The sequence below is a fragment of the Amphiprion ocellaris genome, chromosome 6, assembly GCF_022539595.1.
Source record: "Amphiprion ocellaris isolate individual 3 ecotype Okinawa chromosome 6, ASM2253959v1, whole genome shotgun sequence".
NCBI lineage: Eukaryota > Metazoa > Chordata > Actinopteri > Pomacentridae > Amphiprion > Amphiprion ocellaris.
The window spans coordinates 34,834,812-34,852,423 of record NC_072771.1 but is presented as its reverse complement, the minus strand read 5'-3'; the positions used below and the strand labels follow the sequence as shown (position 1 = coordinate 34,852,423).

The window sequence follows — 17,612 nt, the reverse complement described above, 5'->3', positions numbered from 1 at the left end:
GAAAGGAATCATAATAAATCAATAAAACAGAGCAGACAACAAAAGGAATGTAGTGAAGTTTTTCTGTACAAGCTGAGTGATGGTGATTTGTGTAAATCTGTGTGTGTTTAAAGTATTGCTACCTTTTCCTGAGTGTTTGTGGAACTGGTCGGACTTTGTGACGCCACATCCCATGACTGTTCCTGTTAAAACAAACAAACAAACATTCCTCACATCAGCTGAAATGATTCCGATATTAAGTACATTTAAGTATAAAAGTATATTTAACCATGGATAGAACAGGCCTAATGGGCACAGGGCCAGTGCCCCCCAAAAATACAATATATATCCCAGAAAGACACACAAAATTACTGAAATGAGACATAAAAGAGAGGGAAAGGAAGAGATACAAAATAAAGAAACATAAATTAACCACACAGAGCTGAAACTGCTACAAAGAGACATAAATTCACCGAAATGAGACACGAAACGACCAAAATTAATTGAAAACAACTACAAAGAAATGCGACAATAAGCAATATGAGACACAAAACAAGCATGGTGAGACACAAAGGGACCACAAAAGACAGAATAGCTACAAAAAATGCAAAACGACTAATATGAGACACAAAACTAAAATGAGGAGACAAAAAATAACCACAAATAGATGGAGAAAGTCCCAAATCTGACACTGAAGAGATGCAAAATGACCAAAATATGATGCAAAACGACTAAAATTTTATGCAAATGACCACAAAGAGATGCAGTAATGACCAAAATGACCAACATGAGACATAAAACAACCAAAATTAAATGCAAACAACTCCAAAGAGATGCAACAATAAGCAATATGAGACCCAAAACAGCTATGGTGAAATGCAAAGAGAGAACGGCTACAAAAAATACAAAATGACCAAAATGCAACACAAAACAACCACAAAGAGACACAAAAGAAACTTAAATGAAGAAATGAAACAAAAAACAACAACATAGACACAAAAAGGGCCGCAAACAAAAACAGAACAACCAAAATGAGACACAAAACAACCATAAGGAGACTAAAAATAACCACAGAGACACAGAAAGTCCCAAAGGTGACACTAAAGAGATGCAAAACAACCAAAATATGATGCAAAACGACTAAAATTATTATGCAAACAACTACAAAGAGATGCAACAATAAGTAAAATGAGACACAAAACAACTATGGTGACATGCAAAGGGACTAAAAAGAGAGAATGTCTCCAAAAAATACAAAATGACCAAAATGCGACACAAAACAACCATAAAGAGACACAAAAGAAACATAAATAAAGAGATTAAATGAAAAATAACAACAGAGACACAAAAAGGGCTGTAAACAAAAACAAAATGACCAAAATGAGACACAAAACAACCATAAGGAGACTAAAAATAACTACAAAGAGACACAAAAAGTTCCAAATGTGACACTAAAGACAAACGACTAAAATTTAATGCCAACAACTATGAAGACTTGCAGCAATGAGCAATAGGAGACACAAAACAACCATGACAAGATGCAAAGGGACCAAAAAGACTCACCAAATTATCAATATGAGATAACAAAGTGCTAGAGAGATGCAAAATGATGCATGAAATCTGCAAGATGCACAGTCGGAGACACAAAACAGCCACAGCTGACGTCAGTGTGGTTTTCAGTCTCAGTGTTCTGCTACACTGTGGGATGAATGGTTGGGCCTGTTTTATAGTCGTCCTTATATTTAACTGTATGTAATTGTTGAAGTACTTGACGATTAATCACAAAAGTAGATATGACTTTCTGGGGCCACAAATCTGGCATTACATACATTTTCAGGCTGAGATAAGTTCTCTCCTCAGCAGGCACATTTTTTAAACAGTTCAGTCTTGGCCTCTTCATTCACAGACTGACAAACTAAACACAGCAGCAGGAGAGCTGAGGTTGGAGGACGTTCAACTTTGTGCCCTTTTAATCTCGTCATCTCCTGGTTCACTCCTAACTTCTATGATTGGCCTCAATCCTGCAGCACAGGACTGCTTTGGTCCAAATTCTACGAAAGCTTACACTGACAAACCAATGAAACCAGGAAATATTCTGACAATCTGAAGCTATTTTAATGGAACGGAATAGTTAACACCCCTTTTATTTCCACGAGGCATTTTAAAATGTCGCTCTGTTGTTTAAGGTCAGGAAATGACGGAGATTTCAAAGCTTACCATTTGAAAATCAACACTGATGTGCTATAGGGCAAACCTGACATTTTAAGTGGGTAAAAACAAACTCTGAGAAGTACTTGAAAACTTGAGTTCTGAGAAGGAGCAATTTGACATGCATAATATCTAATTTCCAGAATGTGCCTGCAATTTTAGAGACTTTACTGGTCTTTTTACGGATTTAATTCAACTGCTGTAGAAACATGAAGATGCTCCAATTCACTTACGTGGTCACCTGCTTTTTCCAGTCACCACTTCCCAGGTAATTTGGCTGTCGGCTTGCGGTTTCAGTGAGTATTCAAGCAGCCATTTGCTCTGTTGCATCCTCCGCCAGTCGGCCAGGATCAGGTCAAGAACTGCGGGACGTCAATCAGACCGGTCATTGTAGCTGGAAGAATGACAGCAGCACCCACCGACTCACCACAGCGGCCTCATGTATGAAGCTATCCACGCTGTGCAGCTCCCCTGTGACTGAGCAGAAGCTGCTTTAGTCTTTAGTCCCTCGGTGTGATCGCATAATCAAAGCACCGAGCCACAAGTGGATTACTTGAGCTAATGACTTGATGCGACTAGACGGGTCTTTATATAGGAAGATGGCAAAGTGCAGAGGTAAGCGTGGGTGGCAAGAGGTTGGCCAGCGTCTGTTTTCGATCTTGCTTTTGATTACAGGAGTCCAAGTTGGTGCTTACATGTGAGCTCATGTGATTGTAGTGGAGCAAAACAAAATCAGATCTTTTAACATGTCAAATCTTGACGTGTTACTGACAGGAGCTTACCTGCTGATGGCACCACCATGTTTGACCGGAGCCGGAGCTGTGCTGAGGCCTGGCGGGAAGAAAAGCACAAAACCCTCGCTGAAAAACAAATCGTAATGCTCTGCATCATTTAGTTGGGTTTAATTGTGATTCTCTTTTTCTTATTTTTATGTTAGTAATTTTAATGTTTTCATTTCACTTCTCAAATGGTTTGTCCCCAATGTGAACCGTATAAAAATCACACAAAACACATAGTTGGGACTCAGTTTCACTACTTATACTTACTCTTTGGGAAGTAATTTAACTTATAGCCTGAATTTAAAAACTGGTCCATACCTAAAAAAAAAAAGCAGAAGCAACTTAGAACCAGAGGTGGAAAGAGTACTGAAAATTTGTACTCAAGTACAAGTACTGTTACATTGCTTAAATTGTACTCAATTACAAGTAAAAGTGCTGGTGTTAAAAAATACTTGAGTAAAGGTACAAAGTACTTTTCTCAAAAACTACTCAGAGTATTAATTACTTTTTAACCAGCATAAAGGATTGCAACATAATTTAGAGGGGTTTCAAAGAGGATTTTAAGAAAAAGGAAGTGAAAATGCTGTGTTTTCCCCATTTTTCCTGTAAAAAGTATTGCTTAATCTCGCTTCTTATGGACAAAAGGTGATTTAAGTAACACGCTAAAAGATATCGTCACTCTTTGATGAGCTGCATGGTCACAATTCTCAGGCTGGTGGACGAAGTAAACACATATAGCTTTGTTTGAAGGAATCACAGGCCTAATGTTAGGAACCACTGACCCATTAATTATGAATTAGTGCTTTGTATGATTAGTCAGTTCATCCGTAATCCATAAAATGTGAGAGGTAGCATGATAATTAAACTTCTACAAAGTTACCAAAGTCCAAAAATACCACATGTTTGATATGAACTTGAAATTTAACACGTAACAGTTGCATTTTATAAGCTGTGACCTGATCATTTGACGTACTGGTTACACAAACGGTCAAATTTCTGGTTATATGTAACTGTGAGGTTTAGCTGGGTGCTACTTTCACGTTAAAATACACAATTTGGGATCTCGTTTTGCAGTAGCTTCGATATATGACTTAAAGAATTATGCAACGTACCTCCGTAAAGCATGAAAACATAATGTAAAATTCACAGTAAAGATCTAAACTTGTTAAAAGAGTTGTTTTATGAACGCACCTGAACGCCACCGCTCTTGAATGTCTCCTTGACAGGACGTGACGTAATAATAATGGCGCATTGGGTGAGTGAGGCTCTAGCTAACATTTGGACTACATTTTAACGGCTATAAGATGCTTTTCTTTCTAGTATGTGTACAAATTTGGACGCCAAACTGTACTGACACTTTGGATAAATGTTGCACGATGCATGTCGATTAACCTGTTGGCTAATATAAATGCGTTTGAGAAAGTAGTGAGACAAAAACAAAAGCGGAAGACAGGTCCACCGTGGTTTGATTAGCGTTAGAGGTCAGCTAAAGTACCGTTTGGTGGTTAAACAGCAGGTAACCCCAAAGATATCGAGCAAAAACAGGCCATTAGTGAGTCATATTTTAGTTCAATGTTAAACTTTAGAATCAGGGAGGTTATTTCCTACTCACCAACTTGTATAACTTCCTTGTGTAATTTTTTTTTTTTTTGTCTGACCACATAAAGCACTACTTAGAGAAAGAGTCTGATTGTTGGGTCATTACATTGAGTCAGACTGATAATTAATGCCGTCATTACACAAATGAACCGTGATTGAGTTGTTATTCAATGCTTCAGAACAGGGTTTCTGCAGGGCACCCGTTTTAAAGTTTGAAAATGTGGAAAAAAATACTTTTTCACAGTCAAACTTCTGATGTCCACGTTTTCAACATTTTGGGGAAATTTTTGAACATTCTTTTGGTGGAAAAATGCTAAAGAAAATGTTTCTTAAGAACATTAAAAAAAAAAATCAACCAAAATCCAGCAAAATTCACTGGATTTTGGTTGATTTTTTTTGTGAATGTTCTTAAAGAAAATATTAGAAGTTTTACTGATATATATGTAATCACTTTAGATATTTTTAGGATTTTTTTGAAGATTTTTACTCATTTTTGGAAAATATTTGCAAGAATTTTCTTGCCAAATTTTTTTTTTTTTTTTTAAAGCAAAACTTTTAAGGGAAACTTTTAAGGAATTATTGGAATTTTCTTCCTGAAGGTTTTGCAGATTTTCAAAAATTTGGGGATTTTTTTTGCTGAATTTTTGAATTTTTTTCAGACAACAAAACAATATTTTTTAGTGCCCGTAAATGAAGACAACAGGAGGATTAAAGTGGCCGGCAGGCTGGACCAGGTGGAGGAGAACTGGGAAATGGGGAAATGCAAATTCCAGCAAAAATGGTGATAAAACATGGATTTCAGAGAATGACTGCAGCCCGTGGGTGGTCAGGGGTGGTTTCCGGATTCAGAAATAGTGAAATGTAGGGACAGTTCTCATATAAAAATCACCTTTTACAAAAAAAAAAAAAAAAACAGACCCGTGTAATTTGTTGAGTTCATGGTGGTGGCATTAAAATGTTTACAGTATATCACTAAAATGGCATTAAAAAGAATTAAATTTGACTGGCTGATTTCTGCAGAAACCCCGTAGAAGCAAAAAGTGATGACATTTTCCTGTCTTTTGACTCTAGATGGTGAGACTGTCAGATTGTCAGCAGTGGGATCACTGATGCATTTAACAAGAGTAAGTCTTAAACATCATCACGTCGTTTCTGCAGAACCAGAATGAAATCTTACTTAACTTCACATGGGTAATAATTAGGTTAATGTTTTGGTTATCTTCATTTTGAGGACTGTTATTCAATTATGTGAGCATGCTTAGATAATACAGCAAAACTGGGTGATTGGACTAAGCCAAAATAATGCCTTAGTTTTTGCTTGTTTGTTGCATTTTGTTTTTATACAAGTATCATAATGTGTAATGTAAACCCATAAAGTTTATGTTGCAGCTGCTAGTTTTAGTTAGTGAGACTTCTGAGAAAATCATATTTTTCTGTCATATTGGCAAAGCAGCTGGGTCTAAATACTACAATATCTGTGCACTGACATTAAATTCATAAACAAATTTTATTTCTACGTTTTGTCATTTATTATGACAGTATGTTTCCTGATGTTTTAGCTTTCTGGCGTGGTATTGTTTCTGTACTGGTATCAAAATATTTAGGCAGTTTTAAAACAGAACTTTGACATTGTGCCTGATTATCAAATCAGATCACATTTATTTACAGTATATAGCAGGTTTAAAAACAACCTGTGCAATTCTGTGCAAAGTCAGGATAATTTAAAATGTGTAAAAATTAATGAGTAAAACTAAATAAAATAGTGTAAAAGTACTAAAACAGGCAAAAGAAGTAAGATCAATTTAAGATAAGAGATAAGATAGTCCTTTATTTCTCCCCACGCCAGGGGAAATTCACATTGTTACAGCAGCTTATGTAGCAATAAACATAGTAGTAGTAATAAAAATAATAATAAAATACTAGTAATAATATTTACAATATGCACAGGGATGAGAAATGAGAATGGAAAAAATAAATTTAAAATTTATAAAATAGAAATAAATCTGAAATAATACAACCACGATGAGCAGCCATAGACTGTATAATAAGAATTATTTATCAAATTTAAATTCTGAATTTGAGTCTAAAACACAATTATACATCGTATAATGTGCAGTGAAATGTGTTGTGCACCTGTTCCAGATCAAAAAATAATAAGATATACAAGAAATATCTATCTCAAGATAAATCTATCTCTAGATAGATCAATAAATAGATTTACATATAATTGATATTTCTTATACAGTCTATGTGAGCAACCCACTATATACTACAAGTATTTTTATTCGGTTACAACAGCTGTGCAAGTTTCACAAAGTATGCTATAAATACGGATATAAAGTATTTCCACGTTGTGACTTTTGATGGCGCTTTAGCAAACACCTGAACCCGCGGCGCCCTCTAGTAGTCCCACCCACTGTGCAATTCTATTGGCCAGCTCCTGAAGGGCTGGGCGGATCCTGGGCTCTGATTGGACGTCCTCGTGTCAGTCAAACCTGACAGCACTGTTTACATTTTTAGACAGTCCGGGAAGAGGCTGATGACCCCGAAGATGGAGAAGAGCGGAGACGTTGTGGAAAATAAGGGGTCGAGGCAAACTAATAAGGGTCGGAGACGAAGTTACGACGCTGCTTTCAAAATAATGGTGATTAACGAGGCCGAGGCGTCGAACAACTGTCAGGCAGCCAAGAAATACGGCGTCACCGAGTGTCACGTTAGGAAATGGCGAGCACAGAAGGACAATCTTAGCAACGCTAACGGCCAGAGAAAAGCTTTCCGCGGGCCCAAAACGGGTCGCTTCCAAGAGCTTGAACGGAGGGTGTGCGAGTATGTGGCTGCGAAATGTACGGAAGGAGTACATCTGTCCAGAGCCGACATTCAGGCCAAAGCTCTGGAAGTCGCCGAGCAGCTGAACATATCTAGAAGCCGCTTCCAAGCGAGCCTCGGCTGGTGCCAGAGGATGATGCGCCGGAACGGACTGCCTTCCGTGAGGAGGGAGACTGAGTTATCCGCGAAATGTAAGTCATAGTGTTTCCAATACTTTTTCTGCTGTGTGTGTGTGTTTGTTTTGTTTTTAGCTGAAATAAAAGATAACATGCATGAGTTTTCTTAATTCTCACGTAACAGATCAGTGTAGTGGGATACTTCCGTGTATGCGCAGTAAACTGTTGCTAGCTGTTAGCATTGTTACTCTGCTGTGTGGTCAAAGCTTAGAATGGTTTTATTGTCATCATACATGGCATGATGAAAGTATAAATAGCTTCTGCTGGATGGTGCACAACAACAAGCAATAAGAAATAAAATATCAACATTAAATAATAAAATCAGATGTACATATATAACAAAACTATTAAAAATGACAACATATGCCAAGGAGGTCAGATATGTGCAATATGGGAGGTATATGAAATGGAATAAGAACCAGTGAAATAGGACAATATGTCAGGAAATTGCACGAAAGCAGTAAAAAGTGACATTGTGCATTCAGGTAGACAGGTGTTTGGAGTTCAGGAGGATGACAAGCTACACATGCAGCTTTGTTATTTTAAAAAAAAAATAAATGTATTGATCCTGCAAGGGTAAATTCATTTTGCATATCCCAGCTTGTTTGGACGCTACTGAGCCCCCACTGTTGTAGCAGTGAGCTTCAGTTTGGTCCCCAAAAAAAGACAGGAAATACTAGCTTGAGGTGGGTTGTCAGTGTTAAGTAGCTGGGAAATAGTGCTAAATAATTTTCTGGGTTTGTTGTAGGGTTCTCCGATGGTGCTTTTGTATTGATTTTACTTTGTATAGCAGTATTCTTTCACTATCAACATTAATGATAATGCACTGACGAGCCGATGAAAAATGTGGCCCTTGTTTCTGTTGCTTAGTCTTGTGTAGTTTTTAATGAAGTACCTGACCATTACTGAGTTAAGCATTTTTGTTAAATTATTTCCAGGTGTAGGTGAAGTACGGCAGTTGTCTGGCCATCTCGTGTGCAATTCAGACAGCATCAGAGCGAGGAAAACGGTATCGGTCATGATATCTTAGCCACACTTAAAGAAATATTTAATAGTGCATCAGCCAACTTGGACAGTTATATATATTTGGAATACATATAGGACGTTGCCTGACTTATACACAACCTTATACACCTCAGTGTTGCTTGAAAAGTATTTTTAATGACAGTCACTTTATTTACAATTAAAAGTATAGTATTTTTTATGGTGATAGATAAAGAGTCAGACAGGACCATTTGTACAGGTATCAACTGCAATAATATGATGTATTGTTAATCATTGACATTTTATGAGTTAATGTAAGTATAAACTAATTGCGATAAATTATGTAATATAACTGTACACTTTTAGACAGTGGCCTTCACAGTACAGTGTTAAAGCAGCTCAATCTTTTGTTTGTTTATGTTACTTTTACAGCACTACAGGTACAAGTTGCTGAGAAGAGGCCTCATGACTGTTTTCCTGTTCCTGTAACTGGTGTGAGCTCCTCAGATGATCAAGATGAGGAAAAAAGATGCAGGAAGTACTGTGTTCTCTGTTTGGACCTGAAGAAGAAAAACTGGACATTCTTCCAGTGCAGGTCTTGTAATGTTGCGCTGTGTTTAATCCCGGACCGTCTCTGCTTCACGGAGTGGCATGACCTGCAGAGGGCCAGAGGGCCGGAAAAATGAATTCCAGCGATGCCAAAGCAGTTCATGGAAATAACTGTGAACAACTGTAAAGACAGCTAAATAAGCCAAGTCATGTGCTACAAATGGACAATACTGCCTCACTGAAGGATAACTTTGTAGACACAAGCACATCTACCTGTATTTTTTCTATGCCTATTTTAAATGTCCTTTTTTTGTTGTTGTTAGCACTTTCACAATTTTTAAATGTATGTGTGAAGAATTTTATGGAGTTAAGAGCAGCAGTTTAGCCACTTTTGGTTTGTTTGGCCCAAAAAGAAGCCTCCTAATTGCTCTGTAAAACTCTAGTACCTTTACATATCAGCCTAATATTTGGCACATTTATATACAAAAGACGAGAACCAGTATATATAGTACTGAAAGACATTCTTATTTTATTAGGTTCTCTAAAACACAAAAAAAATAAGTGCAATTTATTTAAGTTCAAACAAATCACTATACTGTATTGAATATTTTCATGGTGCTAAATTAAGTAATAAATGCTTATACATCTCTACATTTCATGGTACGAGTGTCTTCCTTGATTTCGGCAAAAATGGTGCTGTGTTGTTAACATGAAAAGTTGTTAAGGAATACATGGCCCTGAAACAATTTCTATTATTCATTTTAAAAAGATGTTTTGTCAGTATTTTAGTGATTCATTTTATTGTTGGCTTGCACTATTTAAGTACTTTAAATACAGTAGATTTGTCAAATTTCTTATCTTTCAGTGGCATTTTTCCAGAAACAGATGTAGCAAAAGGAAGGTGTCTTATCTGCAGACCAGTACGGTAGAGGTCATTCTTGGTGTTTAAAGATTTACATGTATTTGATTGTTGTTGACCGAGTCACTTGCTTTTTATGACAAAGGCGCCCAACCAGCTTTATTGGACAGAAATCAACAGATGCAGCCTGTTGATGTTTAACATCCCTGTAATCCACACCTGAGAGGAAAAACTGCTTTAACTCCTTGCTTTCTTCATGTCAAGGGAAAACTGGTCTATGCAAAACAACAAAACAAATTTCCATCATATTTTCTCTGATACTTAAATGTCAGTAGTTCTCAGGCTTAGTTAACTTGAACATAGCTTGAAGCAGTTGGCTTGAAAATCCACACATCAGTTCAGATTCAGTCAACAGTGCCGGCTCAGTATCCGTCGTGAGCATCTGACCAACCAACTCATCATCCTTTGGTGCCACAGTTGTAATCCATTCGCCTCAATCTGGATATTAAAAAGACATGCAGTGTTCAGTTGTGCTTGCTGAATAAAACTTTGTATCTCCTAGAGATATTCCACAATCTTTAGCTTTAGTGTTTGACTTAATGGGAAGTAATTTAACACTTTGTTAGACAATTTGCAGACGTACTCTTTAAATCGTGTGATAAATGGTCCCATCTGAAATGTCACAGACCTATTTGATGTGTTTTCATGTGCAACTGAAGAGTTCAGTAGTGTCCTTGTCAGGCAATGACTGGAAATGTTGTCTTGTGTAACTGCTACAGTTGTGAACAAAGTTTGCATACTCAAGGTCATGAATATCACGGAAGTCTTAAAGTTTCCAGTGACCTCTATAACTTTAATTTTCTGTAATGGAATCATTTTAAACCCATGTGTCTTTGTCACAAAAGGTCTGCATCTTGGTTCTTTCATAAATTTATCATAGATATTTTGGAAATATAATAAAACCTGCTCTTCAAAAATATACTTCCAGAAATGCTAATATTTGGTTAAACCTCTTTCGGCCTTTTTCACTTTAACTAGGTGCTTTTGTTAGCTGTCCACAAGTGTCTGATTGTAACTTCTAACTGCTCCTCTTTGCACAATTCAACTAAATTTGTTGGCTTTCTGACACAGATTTGTTTCTTCATCACAGTCTACAGGTTCTTGATAAGTTAAGTCCGGACTTTAGGAAAACCAGTTTAAAACCCTTATTATAACCTGAATTAACAATTTCTTTACCTCTTTCATCTGTGTTTGGGGTCACTGTGTTGTTGGAACACCCAACTTCCTCCAAGACCAACCCTCTAGCTGATGATTTTGGGTTTTCCTAGAAAAGCGCACCAATTCCACTGGCAGCAAAAAAAAAAAAAAAAAAAAAGAAGCCTCACAGCATAATACTGCCACCACCATGCTTGATGTTAGGTTTGGTGTTCTAGGGATCAAAGGCCTCACTCTTTCTCCTCCAAACATGTTTCCCGTCATTGTGGCCAAATAGCTCACTTTTTGATTCATGTGACCACAGAATCTTTATCCAGAACACCATTTTCTTTGTCCATGTGATCAGCCACAAACTTCAGTTGAGCCTCAAGGAGATTTAGTCAAATTTCTCGAAGACCTATAATAATTCTACAAAAGAACCAAAAGACATGCTTGTGTTTGTGACAAAGACGTGCGTGTTTTCTTTGAATAGTTCCATCACAGAAAAATATGAGTCATGGGAAACTCAAGACTGCCATGGTATACACTACCGTTCAAAAGTTTGGGGTCACTGAGGCAATTTCATGTTTTCCATGAAAACTCACATTTTATTCATGTGCTAACATAATTTTACAAGGGTTTTCTAATCATCAATGAGCCTTTCAACACCATTAGCTAACACAATGTAGCATTAGAACACAGGAGTGATGGTTGCTGGAAATGTTCCTCTGTACCCCTATGGAGATATTCCATTAAAATCAGCTGTTTCCAGCTAGAACAGTCATTTACCACATTAACAATGTCTGGACTGTATTTCTGATTAATGTTATCTTCATCGAAAAGAACTGCTTTCAAAAATAAGGACATTTCTAAGTGACCCCAACCTTTTGAACGGTAGTGTAGATAGTCTTTACAACTGTATGTAAACATTTGTTCACAACCGTTCACGTATATCTAAAAGTACTGCAGGTGCAAAATAAATTAATAAAATGTTGTCTAATGTCATATTAAAAGACCTGTCAGTCATTCTGAGGTTAAGTCACAATCCTGTGATGAGTTAAAGTTATACAGAATGGTCAATAAAATATCTAATCTGCAATAAGTTTGATAGTTAATCATTTAAGTTATAAATAAAGACCAGATGTCAAACATTTTCTGATTGCATGCTCTGTAATGTCAGGTTTTATATGATTTAAACCTGTTAATTGGCCAAAAAATGTTATTTGTAGACATCAGCTTGAGCTTTGGTGGAGCCATGCTGGACATTTTTCCCTGTTTTCTTGCATTTTATAAACTAAAAAGCTAATAGATCAGAAAATAGCCAGTAATAGTGAATATGTCTTCTGTGCAGTGAATTTTGGTGGTAAGAATACTGCCAGCACATGATTTTAATTCTATAGTGAAGTACAGAATCTCTGTCAGATGACACAACATTAATTGCGCAGAGAGGGCTTCTTTATTGCACCGTGATAAACCATTTTTTACACTTGTGCTTGTGAAACAGGGAGGGACACTCAGAGCAGTTTGTTTGTGAACATTCATCTCATCGTCCACTAATCAGTTTCAGTCCCGACTGAGCTCTGAGTGCCAGAGGATGAAGATCGCCGTGCTGGGAGCCACTGGGCAGACTGGACAGTATCTGGTCAACCAGGCGCTGGAGCAGGGTCACACGGTCACCGCCATCGTCAGGAACCCGGCCAAGCTCACAGTGCATCATGACAAGCTAAAGGTAGTTATCCGGGTTCAAAGTGTACAGCGTTGTATGAGGCAAGACCTTGAGTATGTTTCTGACCAGTAGTCACATTTTTCGTGAAGGTTTAACTTCTGGGTGTGACCTTGTGCACACAACAGTGCAACAAAGTGGACGTTAATAAGCCTGGCATTTTACTTGATTTGTTCTATTGCTAACAAGTCCCATGAATGATAAATTACAGTAACCTAATCTCATTCCTACGTGCCGTAGATCTGATTTGGTGTCCAAAAACAGTGAAGCTGCCTGTTATACTGCCTTTAACACACCCACTACAGGGTTTGTTGTAGCAATTACATACTCTCCTACTGCTGTACAGTAAAAACTATCTGCTGCTGAAACTAATCCCTGAAAATACACTATTTTTTACTGTTTGAATTCTTTTTAACATACTTTGCTGCTGTAGAGTTGTTTTAATTTAGCAGTATTATTCATGTGTGGTTGTCTAATTTATTAATAGCGTCATCTGCACATTGTTTACGGTACTCTTTAATTCCTCTAATATGCTCTGCCACTTACTGACCATGATGTGTTGTCATGCAGGATTTGTGCATGCTATGTTCACAGTCATGTCTTTCTGTATGTCTTGTGTTATCTTACTGTTAACCAGTTGTCAAGAACTATAGCTGCTACACGCTAGGTGCAAATTAAGCTTTTGCATAGACACCAAATGTTTTGAGAGAGTGTATTATTTAATATAGGTCATGCATATGGGCTTTAGAAATATCAGAGAATATTACAGCAATATTATTGCAAATATTACAGTAAAAGTTCTGATGAGTTGTTTGGTATGTTTTTGATGAACGTGTACTTGGAAGCAGCAGCAATTATTTGGTTAACTGCAAGTTAAAAAAACTAGGAATTTGGGTACAGTATTACTCACGACAAACAACCAATGAGCAGTACCTTCTTCAGAAATCATCTTAATGTGACAACAAAATGCACAACTAGAAGAAAAAAATGTGAAAATTCACATTACAGGACTCAAAATGGCAGCATTGGAACAGAGCTGCAGATAAATTAATCAGCAGAGTGGCAGAATAATGTAATGTGAAGGAGCCTCCCAAACTGATTTTATTTATTGCAAATCTCCTAAGATTTAAGCGAAAAAACTACAGTTCACAGATGTTTTAAGAGTCTTTTTTTCTGTTCCTTCCCTTTAGTATGACTGCCCTTTACGCTGATGTATCAATTATAAATTCTGCAATTTGAAATGCCTCATCTGTTTAATTACATGAAATGTCGCTGTCTGTTTTGAATTGTGTTGCCTGTGATGACTGAAGAAGCTACAATTATGCGTCCTTCCCTGTTTTCAGGTGGTGAAAGCTGATATTTTCTCACCCGACAGCCTGAAGCCTCATTTCAAAGGACAGGATGTGATCATGTCGTGCCTCGGCTTCCCAGCCTCCGTCTTCTCCTCCGTGACGGGCTACACCCAGAGTATGAGCGCTATGGTCAGTGCCATGCGAGAGGCCCGAGTCAACAGGATCGTCACCATGACCTCCTGGTACACAGAGCGTAAGTATAGCGCACAGATATTGGCCTCTTTCCTCAGTTATTAATGAAAAACACACTTTTTGATGCTCTTAGGTAAATGTTCCAAACTCTTCAGAGGTCCGGTGGCTCGTTTTTGCTTTAAGCGTTTAAAGTTGGTTTCCAAACCGATTGGTGAACGGGGGCTGGTGGTTCACTTGAAAAAATGCCCCTCTCAAAGCAAGAAAAAAAAAAAAAAAAAAGCTTATTTCAAGGAACTTTTTCCTTGAAAAAAAATGAAAAAATCTGCCAATAGAACAAGTGAAAAATGGCTTGGTAAGATTTCTTGAAATAAGATACGATATTTAGAATATTGAGATCTTAAAATTAGCTGGGGAAACTTATTTTAAGCTCTATTTTAGGTGTCAAGCTTAGGTGTCTTAAAACAAGCCAGACATGCTCACAAAAATAGCAGTTTTTCACTCAAAATAGATTTTTGCTTTCATGTAACCTCCTAATTTGAGATGTATTAAACTTATTTTGAGTTTTCTTGTATAATTCAACTCAGAACAAGATAATTTCAAGATTGTTTGACTTAACAAGATATTTAAGATGCATTTTCTTAAAACAAGCCCCTCCATCTTGCTGAGAAGTCACTTGTTAAGTGAATTTGTCTTGAATCGAGTGGGACGAGACATTGTGACTAAAAATAAGACGCACAGACTTGGTAAGATTTCGAGTTTTTGCAGTGTTTGGCTGCATTGTGGTCTGTTGAGGCTTAAATGCACTAAATTTGATAACCCTTCCTTTTCTGTAACACATTTCTCTTTGTGTAATTGCTTGAAATTAAATCAAACAGCCACACAGAGGCACTATTTTGTGGCTCTGGAACAGAAGGAGAATTTATACTTATGCTGGCAGCTGTGGAAGCTTCTCAGGCTCATATAAAACCTCCCATCTTTCAATAAAACTAATGAAAAGGCTAATTGTTAAACAGTTGATTTGATTTTTTCTCATCTGGATTCAGACCACACTGCAGAACTGAAGCTGCTCTTGTTTAAGTCCTGCAGAACATCCAATCTTTAACACAGACAGTGGAAAAGTATCTGCATTGGCATTCCTGATTCTTAATGCTGCATTTGACACAGTCGACCACAGTTTATTATGAGACAGACTGAGAAACTGGGAGAGAGTTTCTGGCTCAATGCACAGTGGAGGACAGAGATTATTTAGTGGTGATTCCTAATTGCAAATCTAAACACATGAGGAGAATCTATTTGATGAGGCAGGTGCGTGGTAGAGGGAAGACTGCATCCAATAGCCACAAAAACGGACTCCGGCACACTCACTCATAAATTTACTGGCGCAACGTTTCAGTACTAGACAATTCATCAGGACAATTTTGCAACTTTTGCCTGATGAAGGTCTAGTAATACACAAAAATGATGCAGAATTCCCCAAGTCACCCTTCTTTGGGACTCCTTTATTGAATATCTGTCTGCTCTGACTGGCTGAGATTATAGAAAACAAAAAAAATGTTATTATAATTATGCAGACACACTATTTTCTGAAGGAGCTGTCTTTGACCACGAAGAAGAGCTATTAAAAGAGCTCACTCTCAGTCTAAAAGGCTATAAACAGTCTAGTAGTTATGGACTTTATCCACATTAGGACAATTACAAAATCATCCAACTCTAACTTAAAGATTACATCAAGAACAAGAGAAGCACTCAGAGAGCGCAGTACTCGAACCCTAACCCCATTAAAGAATCATGCATGCACTTTATTTCACCACATAGTTCAGAAAACTCATTCAGCTATTTTTGTACCTCATCAGTTTTACCACTTTGCATTAAATCTTTTATCGTTTTTCTTAAAGCGGTTGCTTTGTTTAGCTTATTTTTCAGTCAGTGTATCACTACAGCCGGCCTCAGAGTCCGGGTTACCAGCTACAGGTGAAACACTGACGTCACCCAACGCGCAATCATCCATTTAAGTCCGACAGTTCACTTAATACACAGTCAAAATGTTTTTCCACTTCACCAACCAATGCATTGGGGTTACGCCATAACGTGTGCACACTATTTTTAGATGGCCATCATTATAAATGGCAGCTACACATACCTATTTCAGAAGACTGATCATTCCAAGCCGCTACCGTGAAGCTCCTCCGCGTCCTCACCGGCGTCTCTCCTCTTCTCCCGCAGATGGGTCCAGGAACGCAGGTAAACAGGTGATGATCCGCTCAGGTGTCTCCTCCAAGCCTCCGCCACCGTCATGCCTCCCTTGTCCTCCCGTCCTCACCAGCAAAACGCGACAACAAAGTCCTAGCAGCCGTTGTTGAACTTTTCAGAGCAGTTTTTGACTTGTGTTAAAGGGCCTAAGCCAATACTTTAAGCCACTGAGAGCCTCCAACCGGGAACCATAAAAACGGAATTGACGCGCTTAATAACCGAACTAACGGATGAAAGTCCAACTCGTTTTAACTTGCCTTGAACACAGTGTCTTTATTGGTTTCCCAAAAAACTCCAAAGTGCACAAATTCCCATTCACAAGTTGCCGTTCGGCGTGCAGCATTCCACGCTTGGCGTTTAGCGGTCAAAACCTGATTTGTCCCCTTCCGGCTGGAAACCCTACCTAGCCACAAAGGTTCCTACCTTATATAGGTAAAATAGACGATTACCAGTGAAACCCACTGACACCAATATAATTTACAGAGCATATTTCAAATCTGCTCCTACATGCATGTAATTTATACTCTCTGCTTCCAGTCTTGATTCTTTTAAATCAGAGCTTAAGACTATTTTCCACTGCATTTTTAAATTGCATTTTTGACATTGTATTCATATCTTACATTGCAGCATGTCTGTTTAATTTATCGCAGTGTATTTCATTTTTTTCCTAAATTTTTGTTTTTGGAAAGTATCTTGCAGATGTACTCGCCTCGCCTGAGTTTCACCGTGTTGCTCTCTTTTTATTTGTGTTTATTAGCTAACTCAGGAGCTCAGTCACCGTTCCTGATCCGCTTCCTCCTGCTGCCGATGATCCGACGCGTCCTCAGCAACATGTATGAGATGGAGCAGTTTCTGCAGAAGACTGACGACATCAACTGGACTGTGGTCCGTCCACCGGGCCTCAAGAACCAGTCGGCAACAGGTAAAACCGAACCGGCAGTTTGGGCGTCACGGAGAAGTTTAGTAAAAAGCTTTGAAAAAGGACCCTTTCTGCCACTGGAT

The 17,612-nt window shown here is 37.9% G+C and overlaps 1 protein-coding gene across 4 annotated transcripts in view; it reads right to left on the bottom strand.

The window, feature by feature from the left end:
• The window catches only part of ppef2a (protein phosphatase with EF-hand domain 2a), a 36,202-nt gene extending 19,213 nt beyond the window's left edge, over positions 1-16,989 (bottom strand). The window contains exons 1-5 of one of the 4 annotated variants that reach the window (XM_055011373.1): positions 16,501-16,989; positions 3,234-3,284; positions 2,970-3,018; positions 2,421-2,664; positions 123-182 (exon numbers count right to left, since the gene is read on the bottom strand). In XM_055011373.1, the coding sequence (XP_054867348.1) occupies positions 123-174 (52 nt within the window). In that variant the 5' untranslated portion in view covers positions 175-182; positions 2,421-2,664; positions 2,970-3,018; positions 3,234-3,284; positions 16,501-16,989. The remainder of the gene's footprint in view (positions 1-122; positions 183-2,420; positions 2,665-2,969; positions 3,019-3,233; positions 3,285-16,500) is intronic. The other 3 variants (XM_055011375.1, XM_055011372.1, XM_055011374.1) reach the window with 3 other exon arrangements.
• Between the last annotated feature and the right edge of the window lie 623 nt (positions 16,990-17,612).